The sequence below is a fragment of the Meleagris gallopavo genome, chromosome 29 (assembly GCF_000146605.3).
Source record: "Meleagris gallopavo isolate NT-WF06-2002-E0010 breed Aviagen turkey brand Nicholas breeding stock chromosome 29, Turkey_5.1, whole genome shotgun sequence".
Classification (NCBI taxonomy): domain Eukaryota; kingdom Metazoa; phylum Chordata; class Aves; order Galliformes; family Phasianidae; genus Meleagris; species Meleagris gallopavo.
In genome coordinates, this window is record NC_015039.2 from 821,110 (window position 1) to 838,666 (window position 17,557).

General features: G+C 45.7%; 2 protein-coding genes across 6 annotated transcripts; one reads left to right on the top strand and one right to left on the bottom strand.

The window, feature by feature from the left end:
- The first annotated feature begins 64 nt into the window (after nt 1–64).
- On the top strand, nt 65–5,425 carry RNF113A (ring finger protein 113A). Its single transcript, XM_003213040.3, has 9 exons — nt 65–200; nt 295–399; nt 1,872–1,979; nt 2,254–2,363; nt 2,568–2,674; nt 3,102–3,191; nt 4,038–4,131; nt 4,723–4,829; nt 5,286–5,425. The coding sequence occupies exons 1-9, from the start codon at nt 189–191 to the stop codon at nt 5,372–5,374; spliced, it is 822 nt and encodes a 273-aa protein (XP_003213088.2). The 5' UTR covers nt 65–188; the 3' UTR covers nt 5,375–5,425.
- An 876-nt stretch (nt 5,426–6,301) lies between these two features.
- On the bottom strand, nt 6,302–17,254 carry STRADA (STE20 related adaptor alpha). 5 transcript variants are annotated; one of them, XM_010724477.3, is made up of 13 exons: nt 17,152–17,254; nt 16,997–17,081; nt 15,872–15,929; nt 15,063–15,091; nt 11,534–11,636; nt 10,791–10,912; nt 10,558–10,666; nt 10,307–10,430; nt 9,550–9,721; nt 9,145–9,249; nt 8,650–8,891; nt 8,145–8,187; nt 6,302–7,725 (listed from the first exon to the last, which is right to left on the bottom strand). In XM_010724477.3, exons 2-13 carry the CDS (start codon nt 17,030–17,032, stop codon nt 7,573–7,575), a joined length of 1,296 nt encoding a protein of 431 aa, XP_010722779.1. In that variant the 5' UTR covers nt 17,033–17,081; nt 17,152–17,254; the 3' UTR covers nt 6,302–7,572. The 5 variants fall into 5 exon arrangements, with proteins under 5 accessions (XP_010722779.1, XP_010722780.1, XP_010722781.1 ...); XM_010724478.3 differs by having other exon boundaries at nt 17,021–17,081; nt 17,152–17,253; XM_010724479.3 differs by lacking the exons at nt 15,063–15,091; nt 17,152–17,254 and having other exon boundaries at nt 17,021–17,087.
- Between the last annotated feature and the right edge of the window lie 303 nt (nt 17,255–17,557).

Below are 17,557 nucleotides of genomic sequence, written 5' to 3' on the forward strand. Positions count from 1 at the left end.
GGCTGGGCCTCCGCGGCGGGGTGCCGTTCGCTATCCTCCCGCAGAGCCGCGGGGATCCACTGCCCGCTCAGCCCCGCGGTTCGGCCCCCCGGCGCCCCTTAAGTCTCGCGCTGTGCCCCGCAGGGAGCAGCGGTGAGGAGGGCAGCACGGTGGTGCGGAAGGAGAGGCGGCGGGAGGCCCCCAACCCCATGATCCAGAAGGTGAGGAGCCCGCGGGGCGCTGCGCTGGCTGGGGGGCTGGTGTGGGGCCCATCCATCCCTACAGCCGCTGTCTGTCTGTCTGTTTGCCCTTCAGACCAGGAGGTGCACGAAGGAGCGGCCCTCGTATGCGCTGAGCAGCAGCGATGAGGATGATCCATCGAAGGAGATCGGAGTCACGTACAAATCAACAAGGTCGGCGGTAAGGACTGAGCACGGGGTGAGGTTCAGGGGGGCTGGCTGATCCCATACTCAGTAATCTGCTTCTGCAGATGTGCAGTCAACTCATCTTGGTTTGGATCTGTAGATGTATGTCCCTTCCTTCCTAACATACAAGCATTTTGTGCTAGGTTTGTTATTCTGATATTCTGTATCCTCAGGAGTTCAACTAGGAATTCAGAGGGCTGGAGCACCTCTCCAGTGAGGAGGAGTTGAGGGAACTGGGCTTGTTTAGCTTGGAGAAGAGAAGGCTCCAGGGAGACCTCATTGTGGCCTTCCAGTATTTGAATAGAGCATGTGAACAGGAGGAGGAACAGCTGTTTAAGAGGGTTGATAGTGATAGGACATGGGGGAATGGTTTTAAAGTGAGCCAGGGGAGGTTTAGGTTGGATATTAGGAGGAAGTTTTTCCCCCAGAGGATGGTGAGGCACTGGAACAGGTTGCCCAAGGAGGCTGTGGATGCCCCATCCCTGCAGGCATTCAAGGCCAGGCTGGATGTGGCTCTGGGCAGCCTGGGCTGCTGGTTGGTGACCTGCACACAGCAGGGAGTTTGATCCAGATGATCGTTGTGGTCCTTTTCAACCCAGGTCATTCTGTAATTCTATGAATTAAGGTTGGTCTTTCCCTCTTAGTGGGAATTAAAACCCCAAGGTGTGACTGGGCTTGCCTGACATCACAAAGTTTTCGGGAGAAGGAGCACCGTAATCAGATTTGCTCAATTATTGGGGCATATTTTCAGTTTTATAGCACCTTCCTCCATAAGGTATTCACATAACATAGAATGTACTCCCATCTTTATTCTTGTGAATAGTAATAAGGTAAAAGCTCTAGAGGGAGGTCACTGTTTTCTTAGGATTGAGGGATGGGGAAACCTGAGGGTCTTGTTAACAGTTGGAGTGGAGAGAAATCACTATTGAAGTTTTGGACACAGCTAAAAAATGCTCTTCCCATTGGGTTTTTCTCAAGCTCTCCTCTTCATCCAGTGAAATTGTGTCCATCAGTAAGAGTCTCGTCAAGATTGGTGTAGAATTAAAAGCAAGTACCAGCAATTGCTGCATTGATGCTTTTTATTCCTCCAAATATAAGTTCAGTGGGTTAAAAGTTCAGATGAAACATCCTGTGTGTGGGCTGGGTGGTTCATGATTGAAGCGTTGAACATGGGAGACCTGAGATCGGTTTCCAGCTAAAACAAGATGAAGCTTGAAGGAGTAAAGTGGGGATCAGTGTGTCCTGACTTTGCAAGCTAAAACCTGGGAGCATTCAGTAATTAGCATCCTGTCTTCCACAAGCACTAGGCTGGATTCATGCTGGCGGGTGCTAAGAGAAGTTAGAAACTGCTGGAGGGTGAAGCAGGCCATGCCCAGCACTGCTTGTGACCCACCAGATAGCCCAGGGGCTTTCTCTCTTGTACAGCCTTTCTTTTTACTGTTGTCACAAGTTGTTCTTGCTTTTCAGAAACCTGTTGGCCCAGAAGATATGGGGGCCACAGCAGTGTATGAACTGGACACAGAGAAGGATAAGGATGCCCAGGCCATCTTCGAGCGCAGCCAGAAAATCCAGGAGGTCAGTCAGCCTCATCTTCACGAGTTAATGCTGTGCAGGAGGAGCGTGTGTGCTTAACTCTTTTGCATTCCAAGAGTTTGAGTCTTTTCTTCCCTGCTAATTCGAGAGGCCAAAAGTGTTGCCTGTGTAAATGGGGGAGATTCCTGGCATTATTGATTTCTTGGTATTAAGGGAAGCATGGCCAGAAAGGGAGGTTGGTACTGGGGAGATAAAAGCTATTTTGTGACATGAAGCTCTTCTGACCCTTAATTGCCTTTCTTTTTTTCTTTTCTAGGAACTGAGAGGAAAAGAAGATGATAAAATTTACCGTGGTATTAACAACTACCAGAAGTATGTGAAGCCCAAAGACACATCAATGGGAAATGCCTCTTCAGGAATGGTCAGGTAGGTTGGGACGAGCCTGGAAAGGGAGGAACCACAGAGAATTTCAGGCATTGTCCCCAAAGACACTTTTCTGGGGCTGAAATGTTGCTGTTTTTGCCAACTTGTTCCTACCTAATGAGTCTGGTGTCTGGTTTTGGCCGGGCCCTCAGGGCCCTTCTCCACTGCGGTGACACAGCTGGCCTGAGCCTTCTCCCACCTTTTCAGAAAAGGACCCATCCGGGCTCCAGAGCACTTGCGGGCCACGGTGCGGTGGGATTACCAGCCAGACATCTGCAAGGACTACAAAGAAACGGGGTTCTGCGGCTTTGGAGGTGAGTGGGTATTGCCTGCAGGTGAGCACTTGCTGCACCTGATCTGCAGAGGGATCCATCCAGACGGATGACCCCAAGTTTGTGGCACTAAGATGCAGTTACTAATTCACGGGCACCTGTTTGCAGAGTTAGTATTTCCTCACCTGAGGTTATGTGGGGGGTGGGATTTCCTGTTCCTTATCCCACTTCTCATGTGGGTGAATGCTGGAGCTCCTGCTGTGGCATCCAGAGCATGATGCTTGTGGCCTGCTGATCCTGAGAGGGAAGTATGGCCTGCTTGGTCCTGCCCTGGAATGTAGGTGCGTGGAGAAGCAATCAGGTTTCACCTTGTGCTGGCAAATCTCAGGCTGCCCCTGGATGAGGTGTCCTTTGAACAGCTGGGAAATGGAGGAAGATTGTTCATCCCCCCCTCGTTTGTGCTTTTCAGATAGCTGCAAATTCCTCCACGACCGCTCAGACTACAAACACGGCTGGCAGATAGAACGGGAACTGGATGAAGGCCGCTATGGAGTCAATGGTACAGCACAGCCCCTCTGCTCTCCTGCTCCCTGAGCTAACGGTGTACGAGGCCACAAGGTCCTGCCTTCTCTCATGTTGTAGAGTGAATGTGACTTACAGACTTGGCTGTCTCAAACTGCACAAGCAATGAGTTGATTAGATGGAAAGAATTCCTCATTCCACAAAGCTATGGAACTCCCTGCTGTGGAATTACCTTAGCACCAGTAACCACTACCAGTGCTGTGCAAATCTGCTGCGCTCAGATTACAACTGACTGCTACCAGAGAGGATTATTTGCTCTGTCTATACAGAATATAGCAGTCTGCTACTGTATGAATCCCAGCAGCAAGCGGTGTGGAGCTGGGGAGATAGATAGAACCATTTCCTGCAGTACAGATGTCCAGGAGCTAGAATGCTTTCATGCCTCGTCACGTCTCTATTTCTCACTCAGAATCCATATCTGTGGCCCAAGGATGCAGCTGAGTGTTGCTTATGAACCCCTGTGCAGTTGCAGGAAAGGGGATGTTCTTTGAGTTTAAGAGTTTAATAGCAGCTGTTTTGGAAAAAAATGTGAAAAACTGGGGACTGGAGGATCTGTCTGTTTATAGCAGCAAGTGGGTGTCAGAGAAAACGTGCTCCTGTGAGGTGAGCAACAAGCACATTGGCTCATTAGACCTAATTATATCTCAGTCCTACATATGTGACTGACATCAACGATACCCAGATGCTAGAACTCTATTGTTTCCAGCAGAGATTCAATCCCACCTGCTGTACTTTCTCCATGTTCCGTATTTCATGCCCTGTGCATCTGCTGGCCTGGCTGCCTCTGCTTTTGTTCCAGTCTGGTTAACTTTCTCTTGTGCAGATGAAGAAAACTATGAGGTGAGCAGTGATGAGGAGGATATGCCTTTCAAATGCTTCATCTGCAGAAGTTCCTTCAAGAACCCTGTGGTCACCAAGTAAGTGAGGGAGCCAAACATCTGTAGTGGGTAGAGTCCTCTAGTCAGTCAGTCAGTCATTCGTGGTGGTAGCAAACACTGTCGTTGTCTACATGCTGGTGGGTGGAGCATGCTTGTCTGCTTTTCTGGTGGGTGGGGAAAGCCTCTGCTATCCTGGGAGTCTCCTAAGTACATCTCAAGCATCTCCTTGGTAGGGATCTCAAGCCTTTGTTGTCCAAGCACCTTTTAGATTTCCATAGACGCTGCTTGATCGCATCACCTTGCAGCATCCACACTGCTGGCTGTCCTGACAGGTGCCTCTTATCTCCATGCTTCCTCCAGGGAATACCACAGCCTGTCAACTATAGCACTTGTACCTGTGCTGTCTCTGGGAGAGCTGGCTGATGGCTGCGTGCAGACATTCAGCATCAGTGAAGCAATGCTGAAATAGCTTTTATGAGTACGGCAGAGAACACGGGGCTGATGCTGCATAGGAAGCTGTGCATCCAGCTTGCTTTTGCATCCCTCAGGACTCAGTAATCAATTATTTCTAACTCCTGGATGCAGCAGTTGAATGTGGTGACTGGCATTGCCATCTGTTTCTCCATACAGGTGTAGGCATTACTTCTGTGAGAGTTGTGCCCTCCAGCACTATCGCAAATCCCAGCGCTGCTACGTGTGTGACAAGCAGACCAATGGAGTCTTCAACCCAGCAAAAGGTAATGGCCACCTGTGGGAAAGAGGGCTGCTGATGTATGCTCACAGTTTGGCCTGGCTGCAAGTTGGAGCTCACAGGCAGAACTTCTCTCAGTGCCTGGAGACACCACATCAGGGCCTGGGTGCCTCCCCAGGTGTAAAAGGAGCATTTGTGTTTGCCCAGCTGAGGAACTTGGGGAGACTGATTTCAGATGAGGGTACTGGGAGTGCAGACAGTAGCTTTTCTGATACAGTTGTTTGCAGGTCAGTAGTCCACTGATAGAGCCTGGTACTATAGTATCTGAAGCCCTAGGCTCAGTGTATGGTGGTAGGTCTTGGCTTAGTTTTTGTGTAGGCAAGTGACTTTTGGTAGGTGCTTCAGTTCTTGGAGAGCTGTGTTTGCAGGTCTTGGATATCCAGCTTTGCTGTTGGACATCCCCCGGACCTGGAGTCTCATTGTGCCTCTTCCTGCTTTTCAGAGCTCATGGCAAAATTGGAAAAACACAAAGGGGAGGAGGAAGAGGAGGAGGAGTCAGACCACTCAGACCATGGAGAAGACCCACACTAGCAAAGCACTGTTTTGTATGGAGCCAAATAAAGTTTTCATGGGAAGAATGCACTGATCACAGCACCTTTGGGCAGCAGCTGCAGCTATTGGCTGTTCATCCAACCAGGGGTTGTTAAAATGGGGGCACGAGTGGTGCCAGTCTTCATTTGCTGCTCTGTGAAGGCACAGGACAGAACGGGTAAGCAGAGAGTTGTTCTCTGTGCCATCTGTAGGACCACACAAGGGCCTGGGGAGGGAGGGATTGAACTCCATTCAGTTACTTTTGACAAGGTGTTGTCATTTATTTTACTCCTCATGTGGCAATTATCCTGCTTGTGTCCTGCCAGCTAGCTCTGGAAGCATAAAAAACTATCCTGAAGTTAGAGGAAGTAATCTCTAACTTTAATTTAAGTCCATAAAATATGATCACTATGTTGAATGCAGAAAGAGAGAAATGAAAACTAGAAAACTAGTCGCTTGCACCAAGTTCATCTGTCACTCTGGAAATGCTGTTTGGGAAGTAAGCCAGACTTCTGCAGTTAGTTGTGATTTATTACAGCTCAGAGGAGCATATTCCCTCCTGTCTGTTCTGCTGCCTCTTAGTTGCTAGAAGTCAAGAGCTAAAAGTCACATCAATCAGGCTTTAGAACTTCAGTGGGTGATGTGGAATCATCCCTTGGGGAGGAAAGCCAGCAGCTGCAACACATCCCAAACACTGTCCCCAAGGTTTTGTGCTGTTATTGGTACTTCTCTTTATTATTTTTCCCTTGCTGCAAGTACCAGTAACCATCTCTGTCCAGGGATGAGAATTTTTGCAAGCAAACTTCATAGTAGGCTGAACTGCAAAATGCAACCTCCTAAGTCTGGAATTGAGAAGAGTATAAGCTTGCAAAGCTGGTGGCATCACGGCTGTGATCACTCCTCTGTCACTCTGCAGAAACAGCAGGCTTACAAACTTCAGAAATATTTTATTTGTTTTGGCAAAAAACTAGAGTAACAAACTTTATCTGGGTTCAAGTAGTTTACAAACACAAGAAGGACCTCTTGTCAGCACCACTCTCCCATCAACCACACTTACAGGACTGGAGTCTCAGTGCTTCGTTTGAGAATGGAAAGAGCTCCAGCACCCACAGTCCTTGGAAAGGTCAAACTGAAAAGCCTTAAACACACCTCCAAAACCAAATGCTGTGGGCTGGGGGAGAGCTGCCACAGCCAGGGATCAAGGGAAGCTGTGTGAAAAGTAAGCAAAGGATTTTTTAAAATCTGTCATTCATTCAGGGATGATGGTACAGCAATGGTAAGAGAGGGCTTAAGATTATTCTGTACATAACATTCAAAGAGGTGTTGTGAATAAGAGGATTTTGTGTGAAAATTACTTTTCCTTCATACCAAGTCACTGAGAACAGGCTGGTATGAATATTTCATGCTGTGAAAGCAGCCCAGCTAACAGAAGGCTGAGCTGGATGCGCTCTGGGAGGTTAGAAAAGCTGGTACATGCACAGAATTACACACTAGAATCTGATGACCCAGGCAGCCATGGGAGGAGAGGTGGGGATGCCATCTGACCTGGAGCTCAGAGCACGCTGCCTCAGCTGAGAGGAATCTTAAAAGCTCTCTTCAGAACTGGAGCACAGCTCAGTACTGCAGAGGAACGCCCAGTGCAGTGGATGTGCCCACGACAGCATCAGGTTATCTTCTGTTTCTTGTTTTCCCCCATAAAGAAGTGACCAAGCTTAAGAATGCACTCCTTTCCCCACCCTCAGAAGTTATCCAGTAACAACACTGTAACATAAATCTGACTAGCTCTAAGAAAATGCCCCAAACTAAGAATTGCTTTCCTCCCCTTCTTAACTCTAAGGCACCCTTTAAAAAAAATAAAAATAAAACAATAGTCATGCAGCCTTCACCTGTGATACAAGGAAGCCACTCGTTTTTAGAAACACAGGGAAAGAGACCATAACTGAACAGATTCACTCAATCCGTTGTAGTGTTCTCCTGGTGCTCAGCTGAAAGAACTGGGATATGGAGCACTGCACCAACCAGAATTCTCCACAGCTCTGGTCTGTCCATTTGTTTCCAGGCTTCTTTCCAAGTAAACAGGCAGCTGAAGTTCCTTCCCAAGGACCTGTAAACTCTTCTATGTGTAACATTCATCACCTTTTATGAACAGGAACAATAAATTACAATGTCCTCCAGAACCAAGTATAGTCTCTGTTTTTCTAGAATTCCCAGTCATCCACATCCAGCTGCTCCAGGTTTGACACCAGCCCAAAAATGCCACTAGGATCCTGGGGTCGAGTTCCTTCAAAGTTAGTGATTGGTGTGACGGGGCGCAGCAGTTCAGGGAGTGCTTCAGAAGCACGGCGCTTGATCTGCATGGAAAAAAGAGCCCAGCTCTAAGTGCTTCTTCATATAGGATGGCAGCAAGTAAGACAAGCATCCTCCTGTCTGCCCTGAGAGATGCACAATCTGCATCTTGTAACAGGACGGTGCTTTGCAGTCATTCCAGTAATGCTTGTGTGATTCTGAGGGTAAGAGAAGCTGAAGTGTCACAAGAGAGGGAGCTGCTGGAAGAGCCACATCATGCTCCCAGAGAACAGCCCTCCCACCTTCCTAGAGAATGCAAGGCTCACTAACCTGCACTGCTGCTAATCATCAAGCTAAATTAATCATTTCAGCTCCCAGAAAATTCAGCAGCTCAAAATTCCCACCCTCAGCTTTGGTGACACTGTCAGGTAATGACTGCAGAGAAGCCACTGTTCTGTATCCGTGCATGAAATGATCTCCTTACCTGCTTGAAAAAGGGATGATTAAGCAGAGCACCCGCACTTGGCCTGCAGAAGGAAGTTCAAATAAAACAAGAGAAGAGAACTAGTCAGTGCACTTTGACCTTTCAAGATGCTCAAGTCGTTCTGTCATCACAACCCCGTCCCACCCATCCCCTCCCTTGCATCAGCTCTGGCACCCTGACTCCATGAAGATTCACCACACTAACCCAGCAGAAAACACGCTCTTAGCAGCTGATGGTGTGGTCCGATGAGCACAAGGGGCAGTGTAAGGCCAGGGCAGGACTCCCCCACTCTATTTCCCAAAGGAGGTTGCAAATTGTAGCTATGAACTCTTAAGAGAAGTGCCTCAAGACATTAATGCTGCTCTTGTTGCACATACTTGACATAGCTCACTTAGCTATGGTTTTGGAAAAACTGCAAACAACCTTTCCTAGCTCTCGTGGTTTATTCAGCACAAAAACTATGCTTGTAGCAGGCCCGTGAAGAGCAGCTTTGGCCTGGCTTTACCTGAAGTCTGGATTCCGCTGAAGGCACTGCCCTACAAAGTTATGGAAGCAGGTGGAGAAGGTCCGAAGATAAGGGTGCAGGGTTGACTCTCCGTTGGCTGCTCTCACATTGCTAACAGCCATGCTCTCACCCAGCCCATAGTTTGCACTTGAACGAGAGGTTTTCATAGTCAGCTCATCAGCAGGAATTGTGGTGGTGTCCAGCAGGCAGGGAACAGTTCCGTTCAGCTTTTCTAAGAGCATCTGGAAGCGAAGGACATCGACATCCCACATACACACAAACAACAATTAAAAATTCTCAGTAGATTTCTCATGTCCTCAGCACTTGGATGTTACCATTCTGACACCAAAGCCTCAATACAGAAGCACTGCAGTTCTCTAGAAAAAGCAGCAATGAGAGAGGAATTCAGGCACCCTCCCGTCTCCACAACCCAGAGCTGAAACGCAGTTCTGCATGCTGAGCTGAAAGAGTGAAAGATGTGCCTTTAAACCTTACCTGAGTGGAAGGCATGTCTTTAAATGGTACATGTCCATTTGCCAGCTCACAAGCTGTTATCCCTATGCTGTAGATGTCAGATTTTGCATCATATCCCTGAAGATTCTAGAAGAAAAGGGAAATAAAAATGGTAGGCTTGCAATGCAGACAGGTGATGCCCATGATTTGCAGTATAGAAGAACAAACAAATGATTTCAGCAGAAATTAGATAACTCACATATAGGATTGGTCTGTTGTTGTGGGTATTTTAAGGTAAAAAGTACAGAGTAAGATGCTCATCATGAGCAAAAGCAACACTGCGGCTGTTGGTTTTACTTTTCCCAGAACGTACCCTAAAACCTCAGGAAGTTATGCAGAGATAAGATGTACTACTGAGCACAAGCAGTAGTTGCTTTTTAAACACACCTGCTGCAAGACTTCAGGGCTGAGCCAAGGTAGGACTTTGATGCTGTATTTGGGAAAGTCATGAACGACTTTGAGGCGCTGCCCATGGTTAATCATACTCAGGTTACTTCTCAGGCCAGAGAGGTACACCTTCCCATCTACAGAAATGAGGATATGGCTGGCTTTCACACTCCTTAAAAGAACAATAAAGATCAGTCAGGTTCTCTGTCCCCAAAGGATTATGTTCCTTGCAGCATCCCTAGGAATGCTGCTAGCATAGAAGTATGCCACACAGGATTTACCTGACAACTTTGACAGTACATACCATAACAGGACCAACCACTGATAACCCAGGACGTTCAGTGTTTAAAATATAGTTTCACAATGAAAGGATAGTACCAGAGGAAAGGAAAAATATGCTAAAGGGTGGAAACAGTAATCTAAGGAAGAGATTTTTAAAAGATCCAACCTTAACGAGCACTGATAGAAAGACTTATCAAGAGATTCCTAACGGCCACGCTGAATACTGTGCAAAACTGCATACATCAACAGGACTCAATTCACCCACTTTGCCCTTTCCCCAAAGAATGTTTCTGTGGCAAGAAAAAATGCAAGACTGGAGGACTCAGGACAAATCTCCCCACACTGTCAGTCTCAATTCAGAGCCTTAGCAAGTCTGCCTGCCAACATGGCTGTCCTGACTTCACACAGACACTGGCCTTCAGGGTACAGAGGTAAGTTTGTTCCAGCAACACTTCTATTATTTTTATTTTTTTACCTATGTACATAGCCCATATGGTGGATGTAGTCAAGTGCTTTCAATACTCCTTGGAGAATATATGCAATAGCCAATTCACTCATCCCATCCATAAAATGGGTACAGATTAGATCTTTTGCAGAACCTGAAATGAAACAAATCATCTCTTCATTGGTCAGAATAACAAGGATGTTTCAATAGAGATGTAACACCTCTTAAAATTCATTTTACAGGACATGCTGGTCAGAATAAAAATACATCCTCTTACTTACCATAGGCCATGAAAGATGTCACTACCCATAGCTCATTGTCAGCTATGAATGTTGCTTTGTATGGCACAATGTTAGGGTGGTTGAAGAGCTTGGAAACATGAAGTTCCCCCTGAAAGCAAAAAAGATATTTTGATTCAGCAAATGCAAAAATATGAATACAGTATTGATAAGCACTGTTCTTATCATCTGTTCTCTCCTAAACTTACCCTATGGCATTACTAGGTATGTGTTACCTGCAAGAATGTGACCATTTCATTGGTGCAGGCTTCCAGGTTAACTCTTCTGACAGTGACATACTCCCCTGAGGGTTTATACCTGGCCAGGTTTACAACCATCAAGTCTTCAAAGCCTCTGCCTGAAATAAAAGGCATTCAAGCTTCAGTAATATTTCTGGAAGCACACAGTTCTAAAGAACTCCTCCAATCCTTGGCCCTTAAATAACCTTTATACTCAAACTATTTATGGCCATGTGAGTGAAAGAAAGTAATTGTTCCATCAGAAGTCAACTCCCTTGGCATGTATCCCATCAATCCTAGCTGGTAAGTTAACATTATCCAGTCTTTCAAGCTCACAACTGAGGCAGAAATGATTCAGCCACAGCCCCTCCAAGGACAGGGACAAGATTCAGGGTCCTTCTGCTGACTTTGTACTTCATATTCAGCACTCTTAATTCACCACCTTCCATTGCAAGCCTTTAGAATAAGCATCTGTTTTATCAAAGTGATTTTAAAATCAAAAAGGAATCATAGAATCACAGAATTGTAGGGGCTGGAAGGAACATCTAGAGATTATCAAGCCCAACCCCCCTGCAAAGCAGGCTCCCTAGACCAGGTTACACAGAGGAAGAGTGTTCTAATGGCAAAAAAAAAAAAACAAACCAAGCAACTCATCAACAAGAACAATAAATCCGCTAGGTTTTTTTTTTTTCCCCTCTGTAAAACAGACTTCCACTCCTCCACCCCAGCAGTAATATTACCTATGATAGTGAGCAACTCATAACAGCTGCTGTCTGGGAGGAAGTTGCTCATGGTGTCGCTTTTATGGGATGAAGCTATCGACTCGGAGCTCGCCTCATTTGTCTGGGGAGAAAAAATAAAGTCAGCTCAGAAGAAAAAAAGATCACATGCTGGTAAAAATCATCTGCTCCTGATATTATCATACGCACTCAATAAAACAACTGAAACAAGAGAAGCTAATTTAACCGCTGTTAAAATAATACTGAACAGCTAAATGTCAATTGAAATCCAGGAGATGCCTCATTTCAGAAGGTCCAGACATCTGTGTTTTAAACATGTAACTACAAAATGTTTACTCACTTTAAGCTACATTGAAATATTTGGACAAGGCCAATTACTGTTCCCCTGAACAGTTTAAGCACTGCTTTGTAGTAACTATCTTTCTTTATTAAATTCTTGCCTGAGCAAAGGCCGTGGAAGCACAGAACATCTCCAGTATGCTGCCCTGTGGCACTCAGCACTCCTGCCTGATGCTGGGGCTTTGGTGCTCGCTGCATTAAGATCAGCACAGCTGAAGCTACCGAGCTGCATGTAAAAGTGATGAATCAAGTCAGAGAGAAGGTATGAAGGTCAGCATGAAAAATAAAGCTCCAAATGAAAGCAAAAATTCAGCTGCCAAGTATTAGTGCTTACAGGAGGAAAAAAAAAAAAAGAAAAAAAGACCTCACATCACGCAGGGAATCAGCACTCTCAAACCTGCCAGCTTTTCTTTGCTGCTTCTAATATGAAGCCACCTGCTTTATTTACACACTTCTTTCCCAGCAGCGTTCTGTGTGAGACAAACTGCAAGGCTCCTGCAAGTTCCTCTGTACCTTGCAGCTCCCTTGAATTCCCAAAGTCACAAGGAGTGCATCCTAATGGGGATCCAAATTGATTTGGTGTCTAACAGCAGATTTAGTTATCTCCCATTTCCAGCACATTAACTCCTGCTGACATTTGGAAGCACAGCTCATTTCTTCCACCTCCTTCATCAATTGCAAATGCCCTTTATCAGACCTTTTCTTATGGCGTATGAAATACAAAGGGCTCGTGCATTTTCCTACAGTGACAGTGAAAACTCTTTTATTCCCAGCACAGTGACATGCCCTGCTCAACACTCAGGAAAGGGTAAATGTAGTGCACAAGCCCAGGCATCATTTACCATAAATCACCTTTGGTTCAGTCTGAGGGTTCAGCTCCTGAGAAGCTTTCAGCTGTCCCTAAGCATACCCTGGGGGTAAGCTACAAGTCAGGCTTCCTAACTTCCAGCTTTGCAGCTGATTCCGAAGAACATTTCACCTCTCTGTGTCCACCTTCAAAACAAGTGTTAATTTCAGTTATGGGCAAAGGTGAAACTCAGTTTTGTGAACAGTGCTACGATGCAATTTCAGCTCAAACAACTGCAGCACAGCAACTCAGCTGGTGTCTGTTCCAGGGTAACCAACCCCTCCAATCTCAACAGTTCTAAAACCTTCATTCCAGCCACAGCACCACACAGTGCTGCAGCCTGGCTGTGGACACCGAATGGAAAATTACTGCCTATCTCAAACCTGTGGTAAAGATTCTTGTCAGTTCTGACTTCACTGCATCATTAATTATTTCTTCCACCAATTTCACACAGTCCTGTCAACGTCAAGACTTGATACACAGGCAGATGGAAACCTCTGAAGCAAAAAGGCACCACCAAGGAAGTGAAAGCAGAAGGCTCTGATAGCAGCATTATGGAGCAATGGCAGCAGGTGAAACACTCAGCAGTATGTAAGTGGTTTGCTTTATTCAAGTCCACTCCAGATAGAGCATAAGCCAACAAAACAGATGCAAAAATTAAATAGATCTCAGTCATGGTTCAGGCTGTTTCAACAGCAATGGAAAAAAAAAAAAAAGAATGTAAACTCTCTTTTTAGAGGTCTTCATCAGCGATCCTCACTCACCTGTTCTCATGTTAGCAGTGACAACAGCTGAGAGTTAATGCAAAAGGAGTCCACCAGAAAATTATCAACATGGGATAAGAGGTGGAAAAAAAGAAAGTTAAACTGAAATGTCACTTATGAAATACTGGAAAAAAAAACAACACTCCTTGGTGGTTTCACACAGGACAGCTTTTGGTGTATGGTTAAAAGCAAAAGCAGCTGCAAAATGAAGTCACATGTAACTTGCTTTATGGCATGACTTTCATGAATAGACAGCTTTCAGCCTCGTTGCTCAGGTTTTAACTGGAAATAAGTTTGATGAAATTCATCTAAGATAACTACTGTTATTAATGCCATGTGAAAATGAGTTTTGTGATGCTAGCAAAGATCTGCCTTTGCCAAATCACATTCATCTGAAGCAGAAAGGAGGAACCTTGTTTTTGTTCTGCTGCCTTTCTCATCACCTCCTTATTCCTTCATTCCATCCAGTCCCTTCCCCTATTGTTTGCCCTTCTGTAGAACCATGTGAGAAAAAGAAAGCTTTCATTTTGCTGTAAAAAGAAAAATAATCACCAGTCCCCCTTCTATGTTCAAAAATCTGAGTACTTTAACAAAAACGATACAGATGCTCATCTCAGTGTTCTCCCAGTATAGCATAAGATGTGAATGTACATGACTTTACATGAAACATTCCATGTGCTGTGTATTTTCAGCTTTGTGCCAGTAAATTACAGATAGTGATACAAAATTAATTAGCAGCAGCCTGAACTGACACAGTTACAATCAAATCACACTTAATTCCTGTTAGTAATTAGCTTAAACTAAAGCAACAGCTGCACACAGATCTATAAATGTGGTGTGAGCAGGTGGGCAATAATTTAGAGATATATCTTGCCATAAAATATGTTATTCTCTGAGCAATGCTCATCATGAACTGTGCTGTGCCATCAGGGTCTGCAGAACAAAAAGCAAAGACAAAGTTCTCAGCATCTCTGTTTGGCTGTATGGTTTTGAGCAGAAATTCCACATTCACAAATGGCTTTAATTTTTAGGAGGCAAAACTGTGTGTGTGTGAGCAGAAAATTGGCTCTGAAGACAACCACGCAATGGGAGGTCAAGTCAGCTCAGACTGAAAATTACACATTCCTGATGTAACTGCTCTCTAGAGGAAATAAAGGAAATCAAAATCAATGCGTTCAGAAGGGAATATGATTTAGAAGGGCAAAATAATAATAAATTAGGGCTGTTTTCAGAAGTCTTGCAAGCTAACTTCTTCCATTTATTCTGGAACAGTTCAGAGATCAGCATCACTCAAAAATCAGATCTTCATAATCCCAAAACTCGGGTGGGTGGGTGGGTGGGGGACCAACCCCTACCACTAATCCAAGAGAAGAAGCTCCAACTTCCAGACCAGTCACAAAGTTTGCAAACCATACACCAAAACCTCCGTGCCAGGGTGAAACCCATCTCCACACTTGCAGAGCTACGTATAGAGATGAAGTAATAGAACTAAGGTAAAAAGGAAAAAATAAATCAAACTTCCACAAGGGTAATCTCCATGCAATGAACCACAGCACCACAGCCTGCAAACGCCACTTACTTTTCTCCTAGAGTCACCCGGAGGCTGCTCTGGAGTAAAGAAATTCATTGTTCACCAAGTTGTGTTCAACAGAGTCCCATTCAAAATAGAGTTGGAACATAACTGAGTGCATGACCCCACATGATACTTATTGACACCAAATAGCTACAAATATATATTCTTACACAAATATTATTAACAGATAAGGCTGCTACAGTCGCACAAGAATGGGAATCAAAGGGATTCAGTAGTGCTGCTGTTTATATTCAGCATAGAAGCAAACTGATACTTAAGAAATGATATTTAGCTTGAATAGAGAACAAATCATCTAATGTTTATTTATTTGAAGTAGAAGCTCAAAGACCTATAGACACATCTTTCCTATACTAAATCACCATCAAGATTTCTGCATCCTAGCAGAATACTCTGCTTGTTGCACACAAAGCAGACCAGAAACCAATCAGCTCTCATACAGGCAATGCTGAGGAGCCATCATAACAGTTTCAAACTCATTTTTACTCCATTTACCTTCTCAAACCTCTGTGTTTTACTTTTGCCCACAAGTGGTTAGGCTAAGAAATCCAGACTGCAGTGTCTGCAAACAGAACAGCCATCAACGTGGAACTGATCTCCAAATGACTCGTTGGGTGTTTCTGTGTTAACTTTACATTGCTAATCAGCCTGAACAACCAGATTTGGTGCTACAACCAGATGTATCCACCTCTTTTACTGCTAGATAGATATTTTCTCCCAAATTAACAGACCTGGGGCTACAATAAGGCTACAATAAAGCACTTCTAGAAAGGTCACTTAATGAGAGGAAAACTTACCTCCAAATAGTTCGAACTCCCTCAAGCCCTCAACAATGAACTTTTCGGACACCCACCGCTAAGAGAAAAGAAATCCCCCCAATAATTGGTTACTTCCTTTAGAGACAAACCACTTCCCTTCCCTCCCACACCCCTAAACAAAAGCAGAATCACTTCACAACACGCTTCAACAGCATTACTGTGTCTGTAACCTATTAGTTACAACCACCTCGCTATGCACAAGGATTTTGGTTTTGTTTGCTACTAGGACAGCACGCATGCAGCAAGCACACACATGTCATTGCATCTCCTGAATGGCATGCACTTGCAATAAGGTTAATGTTAGATTATTCAAACAAGAGCTTTCACACATGCACACAGAGCAAAAATAATACGCATGCTGTGCTCCCTTGTATAAAGATACACTTGGTTGCAAAAATTAGTGTTCTTACGAAGAGACAACATCTCTGAGCATTTTGGCTACATACTATCTAGGTGCAAAATTAAAACAAATATCGCAGAAGTGCTGTTCTCTTCCAGAACTCATGCTTAAATGTCAGAGCAAGCATTGTTGGTGCAGAGATACACTTGTACCATTCTATTTGACTCCATGATTCAAAGAAATGAGGAACAGAGAGTAGAAAGTGCAGCTTTAGGCTTGCAATGCTGACTGCCAGGTTAGTGTTAAGCAATCACAAACAGTCCAGTGTCAGAACGCGGCAATAAAAAAAGGAGAAAACGGATTGTGTCGTTCAATGCAAGCAAGGGCGGTCCTGGAAAGCAGCGCTCCGTGGGTGACGGTGACCGGACATCACACAGCGATCACAGCCGCTGCGCTGTAAGCCGTTAGAAGTGCTTTTCTCACGTGACGCCGATTGTTTGACACTTTAAAACGCGGAATTAACAGCGCCGCCGTTCGGTTTCCCAAATGTTCGGTTCGGAGAGCGCACGGGCGGAGCCGCACAGGCGGTGCCGGGCCTTCCCCAGCTACCCTCGTCCCGAACGCTTCGCACCGCCTGCAGCGGGGTTTTAACGCGGCTTTTAGCGCGGTTCCCGTGACCCAGGCGCGGTGCTTTCCATACGGCCCCGAGCAGGCCGCGGCCCGGTTTACCGGCTGAGGAGAGCTGGACGCCGTTTAACACTCACCCTAATCCGTTCGGGTTTACTTACAAGAAAAGACATGGACTCCGCGATCGCGCTACCTCACGCAGCTCACGCAATGAACGGCAACCTAAGGGACGAGAGCGTTTGGTTCCCCCGGCCCGGCCCCACCCGCGCCTCCCACAGCCCCCGGCCCTCACCTTCTCCTCAGGCTGCGCCCGCCTCGCACCGGTAAAGACGCTGCGTGTGACGTCAGCACGCAAACACGTGACGCAGGACGTCTCGGCGCGCGTCTATGACGTCGTCTCGCAGGCCCGCGCGCGCGCATGAGAAGGGCGGGAATCAGAGGGCGCCGCCATGTTGGCTCTCCTCAGGGAGTGGTCGAAGTCTGTCAGCACGGTTGCTCCGCAACACAGCGGAACGGTGCTTTGTTCCAAGAGGTAAAGCCTCCATTAGTACTATATCGAACGATACGTTTTGCTCTGGCTGCTGGCCTTTACTCCACACCTACCTCTCAACCCGCGGGCTGATTCACATCACTGTCCCCACATCCCTGCTGAGGTAACATTAGTTGTAGTGCCTGAAAAAAACACTACTCAAACACAA

What these genes read in the sequence shown, in the direction of transcription:
- RNF113A (XM_003213040.3), top strand. An exon ending in GCAGCCAGAAAATCCAGGAG is followed by an intron (nt 1,980 to 2,253) that starts GTCAGTCAGCCT and finishes TTTCTTTTCTAG; the next exon opens with GAACTGAGAGGAAAAGAAGA. An exon ending in AGTCTTCAACCCAGCAAAAG is followed by an intron (nt 4,830 to 5,285) that starts GTAATGGCCACC and finishes CCTGCTTTTCAG; the next exon opens with AGCTCATGGCAAAATTGGAA.
- STRADA (XM_010724477.3), bottom strand. Translation starts at nt 17,032, where the DNA reads ATGTCTTTTCTTGTAAGTAAACCCGAACGGATTAGG. An exon ending in GCCCTGAAGTCTTGCAGCAG is followed by an intron (nt 9,250 to 9,549) that starts GTGTGTTTAAAA and finishes CTTTTCTTCTAG; the next exon opens with AATCTTCAGGGATATGATGC. An exon ending in AAGACATGCCTTCCACTCAG is followed by an intron (nt 8,892 to 9,144) that starts GTAAGGTTTAAA and finishes CTTCGCTTCCAG; the next exon opens with ATGCTCTTAGAAAAGCTGAA.